Genomic DNA, 24,502 nt, shown 5'->3' with positions numbered 1-24,502 from the left:
GCTTATTGAAATTACTTCAACAAGTGTATGTTTTGCAAGTCTTTGACACTTGATTGTTGTAGCCTTGTTTGTACTAGTGTGAGATGGCACATAGCACCTCTCAATGCTTGAACCCTACCTTGTATGGCATTGCTTGGGTCAGATTGAAGGACCTTTGGTACATTGTTGGATGATTTGTGTTTATGAAATGTCATTCAATGGCATTGTTACAAAAACAATAAGGGCTTTCATCTAGAAAACAAGTTGAATACATTCAAAAGGCCTGCCCTAGAAGCTGAGAGAGAGGAAGAGAAGAAGAAGAAGAAGAAGAAAAGAAGAAGAAGAGAGAGAGAGAGAGAGAGAGAGAGAGAGAGAGAAAGTGGGACAAAACAATCAAAGGAAAAAAGCACGTGGAAATCCAAAAGAAAATCATTTTCGCTTCTCTAAGCTGGGCAGGCGTCAATAAGGCTTCCACGCAAAACGTTGTAGGCCAGATATGCGTGAATGACATGTCCTTTTTTCCCTCCCCACCCACATGCACACACAACCATGTGGCTTACATTGACACACAACAAGGATGCACACACAACCATGTGGCTTACATTGACACACAACAAGGAAGGAATTGAACGGGGGCAGCCAGCTTAGGTGGGCGAACACCCAAACGACCTTAGCTGCGGCAAAGGAATATTAGCCAAATGACATAGTCTAATGGCAGGAAGAAACTTATGCAGAATTTTACAAATGAGCAAACATCACAATGGAAATGAATCAACAAACTCATGCAGAATTTTACAAATGAGCAAACATCACAATGGAAATGAATCAGGCAACAAATGAACTTACTCAAGTCATACACAAAGCAGATCTTACAGGACTGTGAAACACCAGACAATAATGCACATGGCCCTTCTCGTGGAGGTCGAAATAGAAGACGTGTACATCGCCGGCTCATGTGTCGAGCGCGTCGGTACTACAAAAAACAAGTGGGTATTGGGGACGCACAATCCGTCTTGGAAATGCCAAACCACGACACCACAACGCAAAGATGTCGACCGTCAATGAATGGGAGCACGGCATGAGACGGGCTTAGCGAAATGGCAACCGACTACACGTCAACAAGATCGACACAGAAAGGGCGAACAATACAACACATCTCTCTAGAAGTATGCCAGGATGAGCTGACATTCCTGATAAGGAGGGAGGGAGATCAAATGATCCTCTGCCGTTATCAAAAGTGAAGACTGAAGTGACTCGAGGATGCTTGAGTCATAGGCAATGGTTGCAGTCATAGGTGAGATTGAGCCGCTGATGGCTTATGCTTGGACATCAGAGTACTCAACTGGGTCGGGGATGTTTTTTCGAAAGAGACCCTGTGTTTGTAGTGTTTCGTTGTGTAATGTGTTCAGTTGGTGCATTCCAATTGATTGGCTGGAGCCTGTGATTGCAAGGCGACCAAAGTGTCGAGGGGTTCCCAGTTGTGCTCTAATTGAGTTCGCAGGTGCTGCTGCAGAGGGTCTGTGTATCTGCACCAACCAATCAAATTATTAGAAGCTCCTAAGCTCCAAGATTTGAACCAATTCACAAAATTCCGAGGGATCTCCAATAATGTTGAGATGTAAAAATAGAGACTCCGCTGAAGTAACTTTTGATGCTGGATGTAGAAGACATCCGATGTGACGGATCATTGCTTTTCTTTGATCCGATCTAGAATGATTTCTTCTGTGGTTGAAACAAACAAATGCCCACAATTTAGTACCCCTCTTGATCTATTTTTTTCCTCGTTTACATTTTTTCCTTCACGTGACGAAGGTGCTCAAGCTATGATGAGCAAAACTTATATGATAGCACTGTACAAGGTTGTTGATCTGCCTTGATGGGTTGCTTCTGATCAACATGTTGTCGATCACAAGTAAACATTCCGTAGATACCACAGGCAATACTGGAGAAGCGAAGAAAGTTCATGTTGGACAGCTTCTCTGTGCAGATGTAGCAATCCCTACTCTTTGTTTCGTTCCCTTCATCTTCAGGTTTACAATGCTTGTCTGCAGATGTAGCGATTCCTACACTTTATTTTGTTCCCTTCATCTTCAGGTTTGTAATGAACCATTCGCACATTTCTGCATGTGCTTTGACTCTTCCATCTTCAAACTGTGGATCAATCTTCTCACAAGTCCATCTTTGCCTTTTTATGATGTGTCCATGCCGTGTGTGTTACATGTTATGATATCCAGTTTCTGTCATCTTTACTAGGAATGCATATTCCAGAGCAGTGTCACTGATGTGTTGGTATCGTCCACCTTCCCCATAATGCCCAGAGTTCATGTCAGTCTTTAGAAGCACAGGGTGAGCTGTGCGATTGACTGTGTATTCTCGAACACGTGCGACCCACTTCGCAGCTTCCCAATAGCCCACCCTATAAACAATCAAGCACATTAATGAGCATTATTTTAATCACTTGCTTTGTAATAACAAATTGTTAATGAGTAATTGTTCTTGCCTTGTGTCTAAAAATGAAGACAACACCAACATTCCAGGATACGGTGCACCTCTTTTAGCATTATCATACGGAGAATAGCTGCGAATGTATTGGAAAATGTCCCGGGTGTTTGGATTGCCCCATTCCTCATAGTCAGGGACAGTAAGAGGTAAACTTTCATCCAACATGGTGTTGCAAATATCAAGAAAGGGCACCTGCAATCAATCGAATTTTAATATTTCCTGGTCCGGTCGGAGAAGCTTCCCTTACACCCCCTGCCCCGAACCCCCCTTATTCCTTATCTTTTATAAGAGGATACATATTTGAGTGATCTATCCCCACTGGAGTGTGTAACTCATCTAGAGATGAAATATCTCCTTGAAAAAAAGATCAAAGAGAACATGAGAGAACTAACTTGCTATTAAGATTCGTGCACAAAAGCTACTGTCAATTTTCAGGAAGGTAGGTACAAGAGGTATCACCAAGGCTACAAGTAAGGATCTTGTTTGTACCAAATAAGTAAGTTTTTAGAGGGTTAACTAACCTTCAATATGGCAGCTCGGAAAAGGTTGGGTCTCATATTCACAGCTGCAGCTACCAAAAGGCCTCCTGCACTCACTCCCTTGGCAGCTAGACGACTTCCATGCGCATAAGAATTTTTGACAAGGAAATCAGCACAGGCAAGAAAGTCATTCATAGAGTTCAGCTTCTGAAGTAGTTTCCCAGATTGATGCCACAATTTTCCAAGCTCCCCACCACCCCTGCATTAAGTCCCAATAATGGTAGCAGTAAAGGATTCCGTCATAATTGCATAGAGGTGCACTCAATGCCAACTCCAACTGATATACAGACCTGGGAATATTGCAAAATTTTCAATGACTTACAATATCCAAATGAAATATTTTTACCTGACGTGTGCAAATGCCAACACCCAGCCACGATCCAACAAACTTAGAAAATCACTACACCATTTCAGATCCAAAATCTCCCCATAGGCACCATAACCAATCACTAAGGCTGGATTTGTCCCATTCATTTGAAGTTTACGAGAATGGACAATCGTTAAAGGAACATTTACCATATCAACTGATTGAACTTTGTGATGATTACAAACATACAAGGGTGATAGGTCCACAACAAGCTTGCAACTGTCAGAAATTGCAGTTCTCCGGTTTCCCTTGTCAGTCAATTTGGAAGAGCTTATGTTTTCTTTGATGCAAAGCTTATTGCTCTTTTGAATTTTTGAAACCGTGTTTCCACAGGTGTCATTATCTGTGGCAAATTGTGTCATGACTACCTCTTCCTGTTGAAGGACTGCATAATCCTTGATGGATAAGTCATAATCAAGCAATGCCTCTGGCATCTGCATGGAAGACATCGAGAATATCAGGACATGGTTCTTCCAAAATACATGCAACAAAAATAAAAGACAAAGGATGGTTATGAGAAAAAGGGATATACACTGAAACTAGGAATATAAGTGGTACTAGCTTTGGGATTAGCCTAGTTTGACTAAAGTTTTACAGACGCAGTTTGTGATGATCTCCTTTCATTTCAGTGTGTGATTCCATCATGGATTGTAACATGTTGTGGCCTCAAGATCTCTCTCTCTCTCTCTCTCTCTCTCTCGTTGGATATATAAAGTATTATCAAGAGAACTGGCAAGGCCATTAGTGGATGAATCAGATATGGGTGAGAAGGTAATTATCAATAGTCATATTGGGGTCAAACAGAGATGCAACCTCCCCCATTTCTCTTTGTATACATTGGTAAGCTGGAGAAGTGGATGGGGCAGCATAGTGGAGTAAGGGTTCGCTTTGTTAATTACGCTCTCCCTTGATACTATGTAGATGGTGTAGTCCCTTGTGCAAATGATAGCTGTGGCAAGATACTTAGGTGCTTTAAGTTAATTTTGTCAATTCCAAAGCATGAAAGTAAAGGCTTTGGCCTAGTAGTTTGAGCATTGAGTCTCCAATGCATAGAGGGTTCAAGTCTTGCATGCAGCAACATTTTTAATAGTTCTAGCAAACCCTCATGCTCTCCCATTGCTCCTACCTGCCGTTTTGCTCCAGCTTGTTGTTTGCTTCCTGTACTCCACTCCCGTTCCATTGCTTCCTGCTCCAGCTCAGTCCGGTGCCTCATTTCATCGCCAGAAACCTGTTTTTTTAGCAGCAAAACAGTCCAGCAACTGTTTTCTGACTTTTTGAGGTCCGATTTCAACATTTTTTGAAATTTCTGAGCTGCTGCATACAAACAACCCTGTCCCGCACCATTTCGGCCGAAAAAAATTCGTTGTGCGGCCGTACGGACATGTACAAACAGGTGCGCGATGCTGCCAGGAATCCGTACGACTTGTCAGAAGTTGATTTCAAGCAATTTTGGGCTGTTTTTGGAGGTTTTTTGCTCAGATTCTGGAACTCTTTTCAGTCATTCGGGCCTTCCTCCAAGTGCTCCAACCTGCTCTAGCACCATTTGGCTGGGATTCTCTCCCTCTTGACTCAGATCTGCCTTGTACAGTTGGATTCGTATGTCACGTTTGCACACATTGCAATGACATTGAAGTGATTTTGCTCTTTGCAGATTTTGCAGTGACATTTGCTCCCTTTTGGTCACATTTTGGGGCTTTTGCAGTATCTGTCCTATTTTGACTTCATTTCCAATCCGACACTGGGGATTTTCGATCTATTGCTGAGAGATTGCGGGATATTTTTAGATTTGCAGGTTATTTTGTCACATTTGCTTTATTTCAGCGAAATTTGGGGCTTTTGGCAATTTGCCCTAAATTTGAAAGTTTTGCCCTTCCAAAAATTGGGGTTTTTGTCAATTTGCAGTGACATTGGCTTGGTACAACCAATTTTCGGCATTTGGTAGACATTGACATGCAGGAACATTGATATTGGCTTGGAATTGCAGCACATTGAATCACATTTGCAACTTGCAACACAATTTGGGGCTTTCCCCAATTTGCCCTCTTTTTGGCATATTTGCCCTCTCAGATTTTGGGGCTTTTGCTAGATTTGTTGTCCATTGCAGTGACATTTGCTTTATTCACCTCAATTTGGGTATATTATGCATTTTCCCCTTGATTTGGGCTTGTTGTCTTGTCAAATTTGAGGCATGCAGCCTCCATCTGGGACATTTAAAGCTGAATTGATCATTGGATACATTTGCAGATATTTGCCCCTTGTTTTGGGCTGATATTTTCGCAAGACAACTATCTTTGGCAGGGGAGTCCTTTGACCGGACAGATATTGTTTTGCAGGTCACATTTTTGGGGACATCTCGTGCATTGAGGTCATTATTTGAGCAGTCAATTTTTGGTTGGTCACTACCTGACATTTGCTGTCATTTTTCGACAGCCAGTTTATTTTGCTGTGAAAGCCTTGAGGCTACTCTTGAGCGCAAACGTTTTGCCATGGGAAGCAACGATTGGATGGGTATGTTCTCAGCTGGGGATAGGCTCGATGGACCCAATTATCCCATGTGGTCATACATGGTGAAACATTTGCTGGTTGCCAAAAAATTTTGAGGTATTGTCTCAAGATCGGATCTTCGACCTTCCTCTGTGGCATCCACTTCTGCTACTGCTACTGCTACAGCTGGTGCAGCTGCTACAGTCACTTCTGGATCTACTGCCACCACTGGTGCAACTGTTACAGCCACCTCTGGATCTACTACTACTCCAGCCACACCTCCTATAGGCCATCTTCTCCCGGTTCTAGTGATGACCTATGGGCCATGGTATGTGCCTTGTAGGCATAGTTATAGGCACTTAGAGTTTTAGTGCCTTTTATGCCACATAGGACATTTAGTCCTATGTGACACCTAGGACACTGAGTCCTAGGGTCTACCTTTAAGTACTATGTACTTTACTTTTCATCTAATCTAGTTGACGTGACAGCTTATCTCCATCGACTCTTGTACTTGCTCCTCTTGCACATCGTACCTACAATGGTATCAGAGCCTGGTTGGACCTGCCTCCTGCGTCAGTATCTATACCTGCTCCGTACGTACATGCATTGTACCTGCTCCATACGTACCTACGTTGTACTTGCTCCGCACGATGTACCTGCGCCGTACGTTGTACCTGCTCCGTACAATTGTATCTTCAAATCCACACACCCACACATACTTGAGTATCCATTTATACAAAGTCTTTGTACTGAATTTCTGTCGGCACTCCGGAGGTGAAGGGCTGTTGGTTCTGTTTTACCCAAGTGCAGGTTCCGAGGGTGTTGGTCACCTACAGTTGTGTCATTGCTCGTCGTAGCATAGGTGTTCACAAGTGTAGCATAGGTCCTCAGGTCATGTTTCGGTGAGAAGTGTAGGCTAAAGCGTGTAAACGCGCGCGTGAATGAGAAAGAGAGCTTTATCATAACGATTGATGGAGGCTCTCGCCTCCACAGGAGTTCAAGGGTTTAGAAGGGGATTTCAGGGTTCGAAAGGGGGACAGGGTTGAGAGAGCTAACTAGGAGTTCCAGGGTTCAGAGGGGGTTGCAAGGTTTAGGAGTTGTCCAAGATTGAGCAGTGGAGAGCTAGTCTCCTTTGCAGATTCGAGGGGTAAGGGTTGAGGAGGAGGGACAAGGAAGGAGGAGGACGAGGGAGAAGAGTGGAGGAGGAGGGAAGGAGAGGGAGGAGGAGGAGGAGGAGGAGAAGGAAGGAGAAGGAAGAGGCAGGAGGAGGAGGAGGAGGAGGAGGGAGGAAGGAGGAGGGAGGAAGGAGGAGGGAGGAGGAGAAGGAGAAGGAGAAGGAATGAGGAGAAGGAGGAGGAGGGAGAAGGAGGAGGGAGGAGGAGGAGGAGATGGAGGAGAAGGATGAGGGAGGAGGAGGAAGTACAAGGGTAGAGCATGCAAGGGTAAGGGCATGTTAGAACACGATAGTGTAAGAGAGCATGGACGCAATGGAGATCAATCGCATGAACACAATAGTGAGCTTGAAGACTGAACCCCAAAGAGTGGGAGCTTCATTTTATTGAGAGATATTTATACATGTTGGTCTCTACACAATCCGTAGGTACCTCCATGGTGGGACCTCTTTTGTAGGAGACCTTTTGGACAGGAGTCCCTCACTTTTGGGAGGGACCTTTTGGGTCTCTACACAAAGTGGGGGGACTTTTTAGATCTCTACATAAAGTGGAGGGACCTTTTGGATCTCTACACAAAGTGGGGGGACTTTTTGGGTCTCTACACAAAGTGGAGGGACCTCCGAAAGTGTAGGCTTTTAGTCTTTCTCTCTCTAGATTTAGTCTCTCTCTCTCTAGATCCTGATTTTGCAAGTATGATTGGATCATTTCTAGAGAGGATTTTGTCTATCCTCATCCTTTAAGATTTATCATACCATCTTTCAGGCTCAAGATATTACAAGCGGAGCTTTACCGCTACTCTACACACACAATGCTCTCATAGTTGTTGTCTTAGACTGCACTTCTGGCCCTTGTTGCGACAAAGTTAACAACTCCCCTGGACCGACTTGATTACCCGCCCTTGGGTTATGGTTGGGTCTGCAGATGGTGTTGTGATGCAGTTGTGATGGTAAAGATGGCGGCGGTGATAGATGGAGCGAGCTTCTTGTCGATCTTTTCCTTGTAATCCACGAACACCGTAGATTGCTTGCTCAGTTTTTAGGAAGCCAGTGTCAACCATTTCTTCAAACAAACACACATAATGCCCTTGAAGAGAAATGGCTCTTTGAAAGAGGCGACTTGTTGTTTGAGCATCTATATGTTGATTTGGATTGAAGCTGAGGTTGGGCAAATGGTCGTCAATGGTGAGGGACACCTCCAGGATGACTGCTAAGGCTTCACTGTATCTTTCACTTTCCTTGAGTGTTTTGTCATAACTGCTTTGCATAATTGATGCATGTCTGTCCAAGGCTCTGATCACTGTTTTTAGAGTTTCTATTGATTAACGGCCAATTGCTAGGAGCATCTGCGTTATCTGGATCATGATGATTGGCATCCCACCGGTAGCGACGGGGCACCGCATCAAATGTGGGATGCGTGCGAAAGGAAGATGGAGCCTGCATGTATTCAAGGAGGTCCTTTTCATTGAGCAGCTTTGGTCTACCCTAAGAAGGTTGTGGCTCTAATTTCATACTGATCTCTAGAGTGATTTGTGCTTGGTGGATACTCTTTAAAATTCCGGAGAGGTCCCATCCTCCTCTTAACTGCATGTTTGGGTATTGCCTCCAAAAATCACCAATGGGATTACTAGGCATGGAAATCCTATCTGTATCTTGTTGCAACTCTCGTGTGGGTGTGCGAATTGGATTATCCAATTCTTGAAGCTCATTGATGGTATCATTAATGGTGTCTTCCATTGAAAACTCAAGGGAGATTGGGGAAGAGGAAGAGATTATAGGGGAAAAGCTTGAGGTCGAAGCAATTAGTGAATTTGAAAAGGTAGAAGTAGGAATGTTTGTGGAAAGTGGAGGGAGAGCAGGGCAAATTGATTTAGCAACTTGATAATCCTCAAGGGATGGATTGTCAAGTGTTGGAAAAAAGTTAGGTGTAACTGGATGATAGGAGTTAGATTCTTGGATTAGGCAATAGTGTTGAGAGGCATGGGCAAAGAGGCATGGCAAGGAATATGGATTAGCGTTGATTTTTGGAAAGGTATGGAGGATAGTACTAGAGTTAGGGAGGGATGTGAGTAGATCAGAATAGAGAGTGGTGTTGGGGTTAAGGCCCTGTGCCACCTCATACACAGCGTGAACACGGTTCACTTTGAACCGGTTCCACCCAAATGCCTATCCTATCCTAATATATATTCTTGAGGGTTGTGGTGTGCCCTCGTCTCTGTATTCACACCGACCATTCCTATTGTTAGATTGACTCCCCTCCACGTGTTTCCGCTTCAACTGGTATCAGAGCGAGTTCGCAAGCAGCGACCGACGCCTCGAGTCAAGTCCTTGTTACGGGAAGCTCTGGCTACGGACTTGGCCATCTCTGTTCCTGAGGGTACCTCGCGCTCGGACAGCAGGCAAATGCTCCCTCGCAACGCAGCAGCAGCACAGAGCTCATCTTCGTATATAGCTCGTGAAGCAGGCTTAACACACGCCTTGCTGCCGCTTCCTGTGATGCCCTGCAACGGCTCAGACAAAAGAAGTCCTCGTTCGTGAGGTTAGCAAAGCGGGTGATTTGAACTTCTCGTTCGTGAGATTTGCACAGCGGGTGATTGGAACTCCTCGTTCATGAGGCTTGCAAAGCGGGTGAGGCACAACGCTTTGATGATAGCGAAACGTCCGTTCTAGGCGTCAAATAACAGAGCTCCATCAGCGTCCGTTCCAAGCGTCAAATAACGGAGCTCCATCAGCGTCCTTCGTTCCAGGCGTCAAATAGCGCAGAGAGCCTGTTTTCTGACTCGAGGTCTTCAGGGGAGTAAAGTGATCGGCCTGTTTTCTAACTCGAGGTCTTCAGGCAAGTGATCGGCTGTCGCAAGTGCTGCTGCGCAGCAGAGCAACACACAGAGCCTTCACTTTCGACGCTACAGGAGTGGATCCCCATTCGAAAGAAGACGTCTACAGCCTTTCTCCATTGTAGTGCATTCTCCGAATTTGGAGAAATTTCATGCAACAAATTTGGGGCTTTTGACGTTAGAGTGCTTGTATGCACTTGTGGGTACCTATTTGACATAATTTTCTTCAATAGACGCCAAAACAAAGGGCTTTTGCTCAAATTGGTGTTATTGGCAGCTGTAAACAGTTTTGAAAGGGGATTTACATGTCTATGTGTCAAATGCAGTGACAAAAGACGAGATTTTGCAATCAGTTTTGGAGAGTGGACAACATTGCATTTAGTCACAGTACGTGACTTTGAGGCCCTCTGTGCCTTAGGTGTATTTATTTCTTTCTACTTCAGCTTATCACTATGTCTTCAAGCAACGAAGGCAACTACTGGAACATTGAGAAGTTGGAAGGGAATGCAAATTTCTCTTATTGGAAGAACCAAATATATAATGTGTTGGTCCAGAAAGATCAAAATATGCCTATCAAGTATAAAGGGATCAAGCCTGATGAAGTTAGTGACCTTCAGTGGGAAACCATGAATGAGAAGGCCAAAAGTACCATTCTTGGTGTAGAGAATGAAGCCACTGCTTACAGCATATGGAAAAAACTTGAGTCCCTTTTCGAGAGTCAGAGTGCAGCTAGTAAAGTGTTTTGGTTGAAGAGGAGAGGGGACAGCTCTCTCACTTCACCTAAATAAGTTTCACTCTATATTCAGCCAACTCACAAATCAGAAAATGAATTTTGATGATGAGGTGAAGGCCATTTTTCTCTTGAGTACCCTTCTTGACAGTTGGGATACTTTTGCTACAGCCATCAGCAATTCAGCCCCTGCTTTCACAGGATTGTCATGCCAAGATGTGGAAAGCGCTCTTCTGCAGGAAGAGGTGAGGCGTAAGAATAGCAGTGAAAATAAGAATGCAAGTGCATTGGCTGTGGGCAGAGGTAGGCAGCAAAATAGAGGGGAAAACCAAAATAAAGGGAAATCTCGCAGTCAGTCCCGTCCTCGGAAGGACCTTGAATGCCACTACTCCCATAAGAAAGGGCATATTAAAAGGGACTGTTTTCAGCTGAAAAACAAAGGCAAGGATAAGGAAAGAAAAGAAGAGGACAAAGATGCGAAAAGAGATGCCAAAGACACCAAGGGCAAGGCTAAACTTGAGGAGCTCAATGCAGTGATTAGCAGTGATGAAGATAATGACGATGTCATACTTGTTGCCTCCTCTGGTGATAGTTCTTTTCTTGTGGCCAATGATGGCTCATATGCACAGGATTGGCTATTAGACTCAGGTGCATCCTATCATGTTACTCCTGATGAGCAGTGGTTTGCTTCGTATGATGCAGGGAAGAAAGGATGCGTGAAACTTGGGAATGATTATGCCTGTGACGTTGTTGGTATTGGGGATGTACATTTAAAATTCCCAAATGGTTCTGAATTTGTATTGCACAATGTGAGACATGTGCCACAGCTCAGGAAGAGCTTGATATCCACTGGGCAGCTTGATGATGCAGGGTATCTCACCCAATTTGGTCATTCTATGTGGAAGGTGCTTAAGGGAAATATGGTTGTGGCCAAGGGCTGCAAATCAGGCACCTTGTATCCACTGTATGTTGAGGGTGTTGATGCTAATGTAATCCATGTGACCGAGCAGCCACACACTTCATTGTGGCATAGCCGGTTGGGCCATATAAGCCAGAAAGGAATGAAAGTATTGTCTTCTTTGGGTTACTTGCCAAGACTTAATTTTTCTGATTTTTCAGCATGTGATCATTGTATTTATGGCAAACATAAGCAATCAGCCCATAAAAAGGCTGGAAATGTTAAACAAGAAGTCCTAACTTTAGTACATACAGATGTATGTGAAATGCCCAATCTTTCTTTGGGCGGTGCCAAGTATTTTGTCACCTTTATTGATGATGCATCAAGGAAGATATGGGTCTATCCCATTAAGCATAAGAGTGATGTGTTCAAAGTCTTCAAGACTTGGTTGGCACTTGTTGAGAATCAGACAGGAAAGAAGCTCAAATGCCTCAGGTCTGATAATGGAGGGGAATACCTCTCAAGGGAATTTACTACATTTTGTGATGAGAAGGGGATAAAGAGGGAGTTGCCCGCTCCCTACAATCCTCCACAAAATGGCGTGGCTGAAAGGGCAAATAGGACCATTCAAGAGAGGACTCTTAGCATGCTCTCACAAGCAGGATTGACCCATGGTTTTTTTTTTTTGCCGAAAAAACAATGCTAATTATATTACTTCGAGAACAAGATACAAAAGGTCAGCTTGTAGCTGACGGGCTGCGTTCACAAATCGGACACAGCCCTAAAAGGTAACACAATAAATCACTCTCTCACGTCGGGATAAGGCGAGTGTGAATGAACAGCCATCGGGGTGGTGAGTAGCGCCACCGAAGGCCCTGCGAAGTCTGCTCAAAGAAGAGGCCCTGAGTGTTCCAAGTCCGGAGGAAGCGTCTCCGCTTCTCTTGACCGGACCGGGAATCTCCCTGAATTTGGTCCCACTGGCCTCTGAGGGTATGAATAATCTCGCACCAAATATCAGTCATGATCTGGGCAGTCGTTAAGGAGGTGCCACCGAGGATCTGCCCGCAACGCGAGGTCCAAATGTGCCACCCTGCTATGCTGCTAATAATCTCCCAGACTGGCAGCCTCTCCTGAACTCCTGTATCCGCCTCTGCTAGGTGCTGCGGGATACCCTCGAGCAGCCCCCATGTACCCTGCGTGATAAGGAAAGTGGGGTCCTGCTGGCATGCCTCGAATAAGTGATGTAGACCAGGTGCGGTGCTGCACCAACAGAACGCGCCCCACGTGATCAACCCTAGCTCTGGTGCTGCGCGAGTGAGAATCCCGAAAGTCCACCTCCACACTTCCTGGGCGCGAGTGCAGCTCCACAGGCAGTGTTTTGGTGACTCCTCAACCTCATGGCAGATCTGACAGCGTCCGTCCTGGCCTATCTGTCTCAGCCAGCTCCCCACCGGAAGACCTTTGTGGGCGAGAAGCCACAGGAAGTAGGAGATCTTCCGCGGCCGCCAACTCTCCCACAAGGCCTTCCAGAAGGCCTGCAAAAAGAATCTGGAAATACCCTGTGCATACCAACTGGGCCGCTGGGTGGGGGGGCGGCTCTGCATCCTCCCAAGAACTCGCCTGCCCAAAGTCGTGCTGTAGGCAAAGGAGGTCGGCCCCTGTCCTGTCACAACCTCTGGCCAGCTCCACTCTCCTGGGTCCCAATCAAGCTCTGACAAGGCCCGCCCCTCCCAGAGCCAGAGTCGCCAAAGCTGCAGCTGATCCTGCTCTATGCTAGGATCGGTACGCCAGACCTTCCCCAAAAGGCCTACGATCCGAACCCTCTGCCAAAAGAGTAGGGGGTCGATGAGTGCATCCTCTCTCCTGAGTCGTCCACCCCCCATAACCGCGAAGAAAGAAATAGAGGAGTCGTCCATACGTCCTGCGACCACCAGTGGAATGCCACGGGGGGTGAACTGTCCCAGCCAACGGTCGTCACCAGGCATGAGGATCTGAGGCTCAAGTGGAACCAACCAATCAGCTGGGATCGCGCCGTCGATCTCCGTGCGTCTCGCCTGGGCTCCACGTGCACCTCCAGCTGCGTCTGCGAGATCAGCCGTCTCTAAATGTCTGTACGTGTCCCTCCAAACTCGAAGGGATCGGGCTGGCTCCCTCATCCAACCATCCCACCTGATATGTGATCTCCCCCCCAGCTGAAGGCCCTCGGCATCTCTGACCTGATCATTGCAGATAAGCGGGTGGCGATCGATCTCCTCCTGACAGCGGGGAGGGGACTGAATGAGACTGAAGCGGAGCCGCCTCCAAACCATGAGGAGGCTACGAACGAGTGGGGAACGGGGCTGAGTAAGCGGGGCGGAAGTGAAGATCCACCTGAGGGACGGGAGCCACTCTCCACCTCGGTGCGGGACACAAGAACCGACCCCCTGCTGAAGTAGCATCTTCCACGTCTGCCCCCCCCTGGTCAAACCGCGGATGACTAACTTGCCTAACAAGGCCCGACTCTGCAGCTCTGGATCGATGACTCCCAGGCCTCCCTCGGCCTGCGGAAGAATAACTGTCTGCCAAGCAACCCTGGCTCTGGTATCTCTGAGGCCATCCTCCCCGAACCAAAGGAAGTTCCGAACCAGCCTCCTAAGCTGTGCCACACTGGATCTCGAGAAACACCAACAGGAAGCCACATACCAAGCCGTGGCAAGGAGGACTTGGTTGACTACCAAGGCACGACCTGCAAGGGAAAGCTTAGCAGTGCTCCAGAAAGCCAGCTTCCGTCGGATGGAATCTAGCACCAGGAGAAACTGCTGAGCTGGCGTGATGTCCAGGCCGACCTGAAAACCCAGGTATCTAGCTGTCTGTCCCCGCGGGATCCACCTGAAACCCAAAAACCTCCCCCACTGAGAACGCGCCCTGGGGTCTGTGAGGAAACCAACTGATTTGTTCCAGTTGATTTTCGCACCAGCAGCCGAACAGAAGACCTCCAGGGCCATCCTCACCCTCTCCAGCATCAACTCATCGTCCTGGACATACAGGGCTGTGTCATCCGCGTACTCCGAGTCCAAGAGCTCCGTGTCCTCCCAGAGGGGAAGGCGAACACCCCTGATCCCTGTAGACCTCGCCCGGAGGTAGTAAGTCATAGCCTCGGCGAAGAAGAGAAATAGGTAAGGGGCAAGGGGGCAGCCCTGACGCACTGATCTCTCCAAGCTAAAACGCTCACCCATCCTGCCTCCAATGATGACTCTGCTAGAGGCTGTCCTGTACAAAGCTGAAATACCCTGAATCCAACCTGCTGGGAAACCTAGCCGCTCCAGAGTCCCCTCCAGAAAGGACCAGTCCACCCGATCGTAGCCTTCTCAAAGTCGAGAAGTAGGATGGCAAGGTGTGATCCGCTGTGCTGAGCCCACTCCGCCGCCTCTGAAAAGATGAAGAGATTATCCAGGATACTGCGATCCTGGACAAAGCCTGTCTGAGTGTCATGAATGAGGTCTGGAAGTAGAGGCCGAACTCTGGCGCTGATCATCTTGGCAAGGATTTTGTAGGCAGTGGTAAGGAGAGTGATCGGGCGCCACTGACGGATCTCCTGTCTATCTCCTCCCTTCGGGATGAGGCAAATCAGTCCCGAGGAGAGGCTCTCTGGCATATAACCGCTGCTGAAAATCCTCTGAAGAGCTGCTAAGAGGGGCTGATGGATCTGGTCCCAGAAGGAGGTGAAGAATGCCCGGGATAGCCCATCCTCACCTGGGCACTTCTGTCCATCGATGGCCATCAAGGCCTCCAACATCTCATCCGTGGTAAACGGTGCCAATAGCGTCGCCTGCATGCTAGGCTGGACCAAGGAAGGAGTGTCTCCACACCTCCTCACGGGCACGACGAGTGTGAGGAGCAAGCGGCTCCTGCTGGAAAAGGGTCCTGTAGAAGTCAGTGGCCAATCCCAAGACCTCTCCCGGATCCGTGACAATGTGTCCCTCCGCTGTCCTGAGACTCCGAAGCTGATCACCTGCAGCTCTCTGGCCATGTGTCCTGAAGAACTCCCTGCACATCCGGTCACCCTTCCGAGCCCAGAAGGAGAGAGAGGCGTGATAGGAAAACTCTAAGCGACGCTGGAGTGTCTCCTCAAGAAGGGCTCTGGCTCGAAGGGCCTGGAACCGAAGCTCCTCCGAGCCCGGGGGTGCCTGCTGGAGCCGCTGAATGGAGGCGAGGTCCCTCCGAAGGGCTCTCTCTCTACCCCACCACTCCTGTCGAACCTGTAGGGCTGCGAGCTGGCAGATCTGGCTGGACTCCTGCAAAGCCTGCGCCACCGAATCAACCAAATCCGCGCACTCGCCCCAGTCTCTATCCCAAAGACTGCAAATACTGCTGCGCACGTCCTCCCTCGAGAAAATGGAGTCGGGAATCCGGCATGAGCGGGGGGGAAGGGCCTGAGCTGCCGAATCTAATGATAAGAGCACCGGCGCATGGTCGGAGAGTGTCGTCCCTGGAACTATACCGGCCTGACCACCTCTGCTGATGGCCCAATCACTAACATAAAATCTATCCAGCCTCTCCAGGAGTCTGCCTCCTTCCCTGCGGAAACCCCACGAGAAGTCCAAACTCCCGTGCCAACGCCGGAAGGACGGGTCTCGCCAACAGTCCCTTCCTCCTGTCGCAAAGATAAAAGAGTCCCAAGCGGACTGCTTTGCCTGAGACATACCTGTAAACTCCGGTCCTCTGCCCTGCTGGTCCTCCAAGGTCTCCAAATTGTTGAAGTCACCTCCAACAATCCAGGAATCCATGTCTGGGAGAATCCCTGTAAGTGTCCTCCAGAAGGTGGCTCTACAACGGAGATCTGTGGGAGCATAAATGTTGAGAATTCCAACTCTGGAGCCTTCCAATTCCAGGCCTACCCACAGGGCACGACCTGGAATCAACGTGCCATGACCGAAAACTCCCTGGGCTAGCTGCTCTCCCACGGAAGTACAGACACCACCACTCCTCCCCAGTGCGCCGATCGAGGGCTCCCAGTAAGTGTGAGAGCGACCAGGGAGGATCTTCCCGCATCTACGGGAGTGAGCCGCCGAAAGCTTGTGTTCCTGGAGCAGAAGTACATCCAAACGTCCTATCACTGCTGGCTAAAGTTCCTGTCTCAAAATGAGCTTCCTGGGACCACGGGTGCCAGAAGAGTGAAACCCGTTCACATTCCAGGATACGAGGTGTAGGCTCATGGTGAGGGCTGGGAGGCAGCGAACAACTGTCTGCTCGCGGTCGAGGTCGAAGAAGAAGCTGACATTTCGGAGTAGAGGCGCTGGCGCTTATGGGAAGGTTTGGAGGGGGAGTCGGGGTCGTCCTGCCCGTCCTTCAACACCTTCAGCAAAGGCGAGAGGCCTTTGGTACCATGAACTAAGGCTTTCTCGAGCCAGCTCGAGATCTCTGAGGTGGACATCCCCCGTAGAAGGCACGGAGTTTCTGAGGCATCCAGGCTCTGACATCTTGGGGGAGGGGCCAAGACAGGGGGGGCCTGAGGATCACAATCAGTCTGAATCGTTTGGCGGCGCAGCGCCACCGCAAGCGCACGTCACCCTCGGACCACTGAGTCTCGAGAAGCTGCCCACCGGACGGGCCTATCCAGGAGCAAATCTGAGCATGCGTCTACTCCCTAAGAGCCTCCCAGACCGAGTCGTTTGTCCAGGTCTCGGTGCCGTCGCTGAGGAATGTGAAAGCAAAGCTAGGGCCATCCCTAGGGGCCAAGGCGGCTATCTTCCCATCTACCCCTTTGCGGAGCAGGAAGATACTGATGTCGAGGCAAGCAGGGAAGGTCCCGAGGTCGGCCACATCCAAGTAGTCCCAGGGGCCAGATCTGTAAAAGTCGCGGGGAGCTCTCTCTCCTGAAGCTGAGGCCCGTCAGAGTCTACCATTGAGGGGCTAGCAGACGGAGAAGCCTCCTCCGGTGGTGGTGTAGACTCCGGGTGTCCTGCCAGCGGAGGGGGAGGGGGAGGGGGAGGAGGCTGGGGAATAGGCAGCTCAGACTCCTCAGGGGCGGCTAGCGGAGGAGGAGAAGGAGGGGGAGCGGGAACTGCCCTCGGCTGAGGAACCGTCGGAGCAGCTAGCTCTGCGGGAGAACTGAAAGAGGCGGGGGGGGGGGGGGGGGGGAGGGATGGGGCTGCAACTGGAACTGGGGATGAGAAGGAGGGGGAGAAGACTGAGGAGGACGAGGGGGTTGAAGCTGCGGGTCGGGAGACAAGGGGTGCAGTTGGGGGATGGGCTGGGGCTGGATGGGAAGAGGCTGGGGAGAGGAAGAGAGGGGGACCTGAGGCTGTGGAGGGCGGGCTACCGTCGAAGAAGATGCTCTCCCATGTCCCTAGGGCGGCTGCCTGTCGGGTCTCTGAGGTGCAGCTACAGGCGGGGTAACCTCTGCCTCCTTGCCTTTATCAGAAATCTTCTTGTTCTTTCCTCTCTTCCTTCTAACCTCAGTCCAGCCGCCAGCTATCTCTGGTCCGGGCTCCGGCTGCCTCTGCTCCTCCTGGCGTGGCTGCGCGGAGGGGGGAGGAGGGAGCGGAGAGGGGGGAGTCGGGGGAGGCCGAGAAGAGCTGGCGAAACGTGGGCAAGCAGCCGCCAGGTGTCCAAAGCTGTGACACCTCAGACATTGTCCTGGCTGTCCGATGACTACCATGCTCTGGGTGATGCTACCGGCACCTGTCACGATCTCGATCACTGCCGGGAGAGTCGCAAGATCCGCCACAGCCACACGGACTCGGGGGGCTCCTGCCGTAGTCACCGCATCGGCGAAAGTATCGTGCATAACCCAGCCGAAGTGGGAACCCAGGTCCCTAACAATCGGCCGCAGCTCAGCAGCAAGACCAGGAAAAACTAGCGTCACTGGATGGCGAGGTATACGGAACCGGGCATCAAAATCTGCTGCGCTGAATCCACGGTACCACGGGACTATCATGATAATCTTTCCATCCACTGACGTAGGGGAGTCAGCAATCAGGTTGCTCGCAGCTTTCGCACTGGAGAGTTTAAGCCAGAAGATGCCCCTTCCCATAAGGGCCACCTCCTCAATATGGCCGTCCTCTAGCATGAGAGTGGACTGGAGCCAGTCCCTGATGGCTGATCTGGATGGGGAATGTCCAATGACTCTGCCATAGACCAAGGTAAGAGCAAAGTCATTGGCAACCTCCTGAACCCGAGATGATTGCTGCTCTGTCAGGATGACGCGGTAGGCATCTGGAGAGGGAGGGACCGTCTGGGCCTCCGGTTCCGGGCAGGGAGCCGCCATACCGCCAAGACAAACTGCGAGGCTTCCGATGAGGAAGAGGCTGTCACCCAAAAAAAGGGGGGGGTAGAAGCGGGAGGGTGGAGCCTGGGTGTGGCGGGAATGGAGGTGGCGCGAGGTGGAGGCGTGGAGGCGGGGGACGGGTGAGGTGGGGCGGCGGGAGCGGAAGCGGGGGCGGGGGAGAGGCGGAGCGGGGACGAGGGGGCGGACGGGGGGCGGGGGTAATGGAGGGGCGGAGGGGGCGGGGTGGGGCGAATGGAAGGGGAGGGGGGGCAGGGGTGAAGGCAGGAGGGGAAGGCGGGGGTGGAACGGGGGGGCGGAGAGGCGGGAGGGGGCGGGGCGGGAGGCGAGGGGTGAGGGGGCGGAATGGGCGGCGGGGGTGAGCGGAGTGGAGCGAGGGGGTAGCGGGTTGGGGCGGAGGGGGGTTGCGGGGCGGGGGTGAGCGGAGGGGGAAGCGGGCGGGGGTGAGCGGAGGGGGTAGCGGGGCGGGGGTAGCGGGGCGGGGGTGAGCGGAGGGGGTAGCGGGCAGGGGTAGTGGGGCGGGGGGTGAGCAGAGGGGGTAGCGGGGCGGGGGTGAGCGGAGGGGGGAGCGGGCGGGAGGTGTGGAGCGAGGGCGTAGCGGAGTGGAGCGGAGGGGGTAGCGGGGCGGGGGTGAGCGAAGGGGGGGAGCGGGCGGGGGTGGAGCGTGGCGAGGGGGACGTAGCGAGGCGGGGGTGAGGGGGGAGGTGAGGGCGGAGGGGTAGGGGCGGGAGAGGGCGAGGCAAGGAGGGGGAGGTAGAGGTACGGCGGGGGAGGGGAAGCTCGCAGGAGCACCTGCACATTTGACCCATGGTTTTTGGGCAGAAGCTGTAAAGACAGCAGTACATCTCATCAATAGGTCACCCAACCGTGCCTTGGATTTGAAGGTACCTGAAGAAATGTGGTCCGGAAAGCCACCCTCTTACAAACATCTCAGGGTGTTTGGCTGCCAGGCCTTTATGCATATCAGAAGGGAAATACGCAGCAAGTTAGACCCAAAGTCACGCAAGTGTATTTTTCTTGGGTATGGTGACAATGGAGAGATGGGTTACAGGTTGTGGGATCCTGAATCTCACAAGATTGTGAGGAGCAATGATGTGATTTTTCGAGAAGATAGGATGCAAAAACAGCCTATCAATACCATTGGAGTGAGAAGAGTCATTTTTGAGGAGGAAGGACCTGCAGCACAACCACAAAATGCCAATCAAAATGCTGTCCAAAATGGTCAAAATCAGCAGCCACCTCCGGCTTTTAATGCTCCATATTATCCTCCACAGGAAGAACCACAAATGCAGCCTGAGATTCAGCAAGATGTGCTTCCAGAGCAGGCTGTACGACCCCAAAATATGCAGGAACTGCAAGTAAATCAGCCACCTAATCAAGATGGTTGGGTTAGGTGGAGCACCAGGGTGTCTCGTATGCCTGATAGGTTTGTTCCAGGGGTAAATGCACTTGATGATTACATCATGGTGACAGATTGTAGTGAGCCCTCGTGCTTTAAAGAAGCCATGAAGAGGGAAGACGCAAAGAATTGGCAGAAAGCCATGGCTTCAGAAATGCAATCTCTTGAGAAGAATCAGACATGGAATCTAGTGCAGCTGCCTACAGGCCAGAAAGTCCTACCATGCAAATGGGTCTATAGGTTGAAGATCACTCCAGGGGATGCTAAGCCCAAGTACAAAGCAAGATTAGTTGCTGAGGGGTTCAAGCAGGAAAAGGGAGTTGACTTTGATGAAATTTTTTCTCCTGTAGTCAAGATGACTACATTAAGGACTGTTTTAGCTTTGGTTGCTTGTCAGGACATGGATCTTGTCCAAATGGACGTGAAGACGGCCTTCCTTCATGGAGACCTTCACGAGGATATTTATATGCAGCAACCAGAGGGATATCAAGTCAAGGGAAAAGAAGGGCTTGTATGCAAATTGCAGAAGAGTCTCTATGGCCTCAAGCAGGCACCCAGAGAGTGGTATCACAAGTTTGATGCTTTCATGAAAGCACAAGGATTCAGACGGTCTGATCATGATCATTGCCTCTACACTAAGAAGACAAGAGATGGTAGTCTTCTTATACTCATTCTTTATGTGGATGATATGCTTATTGCTGGGAATTCATCTATTGATATGAATGCCTTGAAGGCAAAATTGCACAAAACCTTCGACATGAAGGATCTTGGTGATGCAAATCACATTCTTGGTATGCCAATTGTAAGGAACAGGTCAAAGGGTTTACTCTATCTTTCTCAAAAAGAGTACATTGGCAAAGTTCTGGAGAGGTTCAATATGGATAAGGCAAAGGCTTTGAGCACACCATTGCCTCCATATTTGAAACTCAGCCAAAAGGACAGCCCTCAGTCAAATGATGAAAGGGCTAATATGGCCAAAATTCCTTATGCTTCTGCATGTGGCAGTCTGATGTATGCCATGGTTGCCACTAGACCAGATATTGCTTTTGCAGTGGGAGTAGTCAGTAGATATATGGCTAACCCCGGTAAGAGACATTGGGAGGCAATTAAGGGTATATTGAGATACCTTAAGGGGTCTCAAGATGTGTGCATATGTTTTCGCAAGCAAGATGCACAAGTGCATGGATACACAGATTCAGATTATGCAGGGCATGTAGACAATCGTAAGTCCACCACGGGCTACGTGTTTACTTTCACAGGTGGTACTATTTCATGGATATCCAGGTTACAGAGATGCACAGCATTGTCTACCACGGAGGCAGAGTATATTGCAGCCACTGAGGCTTGCAAGGAGGCCATATGGCTTTCACGTCTGGTGGGAGACTTGGGTTTTTCAGGGGATATTCCTTCTTTGCATTGTGATAGCCAGAGTGCTATTATGTTGGCAAAGAATCCGGTCTTTCATCAGAAGACCAAGCACATTGATGTTAAGTACCACTTTATTCGTGAGGTATTGCATGACAAGTTGTTAGAACTTGTCAAAATCCATACTGATGATAACCCTGCTGATCTTTTCACTAAGCCCTTGCCAGCAGAGCGGTTTGCACATTGCAGGACACTGATGGGTGTTGGATAGGCCTTGTACATTTTATATGTACTTGCTGTTTTTTTTTTTTGAGGCACATTGCCTTCAGGTGGGAGGTTGTTGGGGTTAAGGCCCTGTGCCACCTCATACACAGTGTGAACACGGTTCACTTTGAACCGGTTCCACCCAAATGCCTATCCTATCCTAATATATATTCTTGAGGGTTGTGGTGTGCCCTCGTCTCTGTATTCACACCCACCATTCCTGTTGTTAGATTGACTCCCCTCGACATGTTTCCGCTTCAAGTGGCAAGATAGGGGAGATTACATTGAAGGTAGACCACATATTCCTCTGGTAGGCATTGATAGCTTTAATTTTGGATTTTTTTGGGAGTTATATCCCGTGGAAGTTACTGGTGATTGTTGCAATATAGGTAGGATTCCAACTACTACCCGAAGAGGGAGGCTTCCCATCAAGCATTCATATAGTAGTATTGCATCAACCTTTAACCGTACGAGACTTGCATGTACTGAGAGACAGAACAAATTCTTATCGTCTTCATCCATATGCTGGCCTAGATCTCAGAGAGTCTTGGTGCTTACAGGTCTAGTCCAATCAAGACCAGATACTGCATGTAACATTTTGATTTGCAAGTGTTTCCAGAGTATGTGTATTCTTTCTTCAAGGTGATCCTCTTGCTGGAGGATTGCAACAAGATCTTGGTATAATGTAGTGATGCCTTGTAGCAGAATATCTTGTGCTGACCCCTTCGCATCGTCATCAGCTTGACTTAGTAGTTGAATTTCCAACTTGGAAATTATTGCCTTTTAATTTTGCCATTCCATGCACTTGTCTTTATACTTATCCACTGTGGAGGTGTATGCAAGCTTTAAACTATTGAATTGTTGAGCTGCTTTTGGATGCCTTGAAAATTGATCATTAAGCATGCGGAGTTGGAGTATCTCTTGCTCTTGAGCGTCCAATTCTGCTTTGGTGGGCACAAGTATCTCACTTGATGCTATCCATTCCTTCTCTAGTGCTTGAATTTGATATTTACCTTCTTTGAGGTAGTTTTGCAACTCTTTGTTTGTGTCTAATGTGACATGGAGTTGATCCTCTTTAAGCAGTAAACTTTCATTTAAGTGCACCAATTCCTTCTTGATATCATCACAAGTGGCTTGCATATGGGAGAGGGATAACTCGACCTTTTTCTGTTGGTTCAAGGCATCAGATAGCTGTAGGTGTTTTTCTTGGAGAGAAACCGTGGCTTGTAGGGCATCCTTTCTACTTTCTGCTAGAGCATTTTGTGCAAGGAGCTATTGCTGCATTTATTCTGCCATGCTTTCCTTGAGCTTCATAATTTCAGTCTCGGCACTTTGCAACTTGGATTGGAATGATGGGAGCATCTGTCTTTCCATTTCTCTTTCCTGCTCATCTGACGCCATGGTAGCAAATAATTGAGACCATTGTTGTAAGTGTTGGTTGTGATGTTGTATGATCTAGAATGTGCTATGGCCTTGCTTGTATTGGACATACAGTTGACTCCCATGTGCCCATGTGGAATGTTGGTCTATTTCTTGAATAACAGTCTGTTGTATGGTGCCACTAGAGGCATTTGGGGGTTGTGACTCTAGAGTCGTGAAGGCTTGTGGCCAGTTTGATTTACTTGTGCAACACGCGGTCGGACATCGAATTTGCAAGTGCAGTACTTTTTAAATATTCCTAAATTATATTTTGCAATGTTTTGAAATGGATGTTGGATAACATCCATTCCACGCTCGAGTCTTTCTGCAGGAGCAAGACTGAACTGAGTTGCAATATTCTTTGGCAGAGTTCCACATTGTCATTCTCTGGAATCTGTTCGGATTGTTGCCCTTCCATGCTATCTGCATTGAGAATAGATGGAGGGTCTAATTCCCATTCTCGCGATAATATCAATGTTTCAAATTCCTCTATATCTTATGTTGAGAGGGGTGTAGAGTCATCCTCTTGCTCTATTGCAAACCCAATTATTATGGCCAATAGATGGGCATTGTAGCTTTTGCCATTATGTGTAGTGGATACATAATTGGTTAGCAACAAGGATATGTGTTAAGCCCAGTCTTGTAGTTTTGCTCTACCAAGGAGTGTAAGAGTTTTTACTGACATATAGTTTTTTCTCACTCTTGTATGATTGAAAATGTCAACCAAAAACTTAGCTGACTCTTTGCATATGGGATCCAGAATCATATCATGGCGTATTCCCCCGCTTTGTGACTTTGTGTTAGGTGGGAATAAATCCTGAATTTCAGAGAATCTTGCATCCAAATGTTTCTTTGGATATTCTTCTTGTGCCTCTGAAAATGAGAAAGCCTCATGCATAGTGGATCTACTGAGGTAGATCTGTAAGGGCTTTTCTTTATATGTTACTATGCCATACTTATCTTTCTCCAACTCTCTGCTTTTATATGATAATATGAATTGACAAATGTATTCTGTCATAGCAAGTGTTGGTAAGAAGCATTTTAGCTTCTCAAAAAGACTACCTAGTCCCTTTGACTGCAAGGAGCTGTAAGCATTGGGTGACATGGCGAACGTTGAGACTCGTGGCCATACAAGCTGTGTTGTTCCATCTGTTGCTAGCTCTTTGTTGGTCTGGTCCTCAAGGTGTTCTGCACTGCATCTTCCACAGTCAATTGCTCTGGTTCAATTTCTCTAGTATCCCTTGGTTCTGTGGCATTTCTTCTTGGCATGTTGAATTTATTTGCTCA

The 24,502-nt window shown here is 48.7% G+C and overlaps 1 protein-coding gene across 1 annotated transcript in view; it reads right to left on the bottom strand.

Moving 5' to 3' along the window:
- The window catches only part of LOC147896306 (uncharacterized), a 98,995-nt gene continuing 74,493 nt past the window's right edge, over nt 1–24,502 (bottom strand). Inside the window, exons 8-11 of the mRNA XM_087382655.1 lie at nt 3,367–3,821; nt 3,003–3,219; nt 2,480–2,673; nt 1–2,395 (exon numbers count right to left, since the gene is read on the bottom strand). Of these exons, the coding sequence (XP_087238781.1) occupies nt 2,194–2,395; nt 2,480–2,673; nt 3,003–3,219; nt 3,367–3,821 (1,068 nt within the window). The 3' untranslated portion in view covers nt 1–2,193. The remainder of the gene's footprint in view (nt 2,396–2,479; nt 2,674–3,002; nt 3,220–3,366; nt 3,822–24,502) is intronic.

The sequence above is a fragment of the Dipteris shenzhenensis genome, chromosome 12 (assembly GCF_047967505.1).
Source record: "Dipteris shenzhenensis isolate YYH24624 ecotype China chromosome 12, Dip_SZ_1.0, whole genome shotgun sequence".
NCBI lineage: Eukaryota > Viridiplantae > Streptophyta > Polypodiopsida > Gleicheniales > Dipteridaceae > Dipteris > Dipteris shenzhenensis.
The sequence above is the reverse complement of the archived record's forward strand: the minus strand, read 5'-3'. Positions and strand labels throughout refer to the sequence as shown.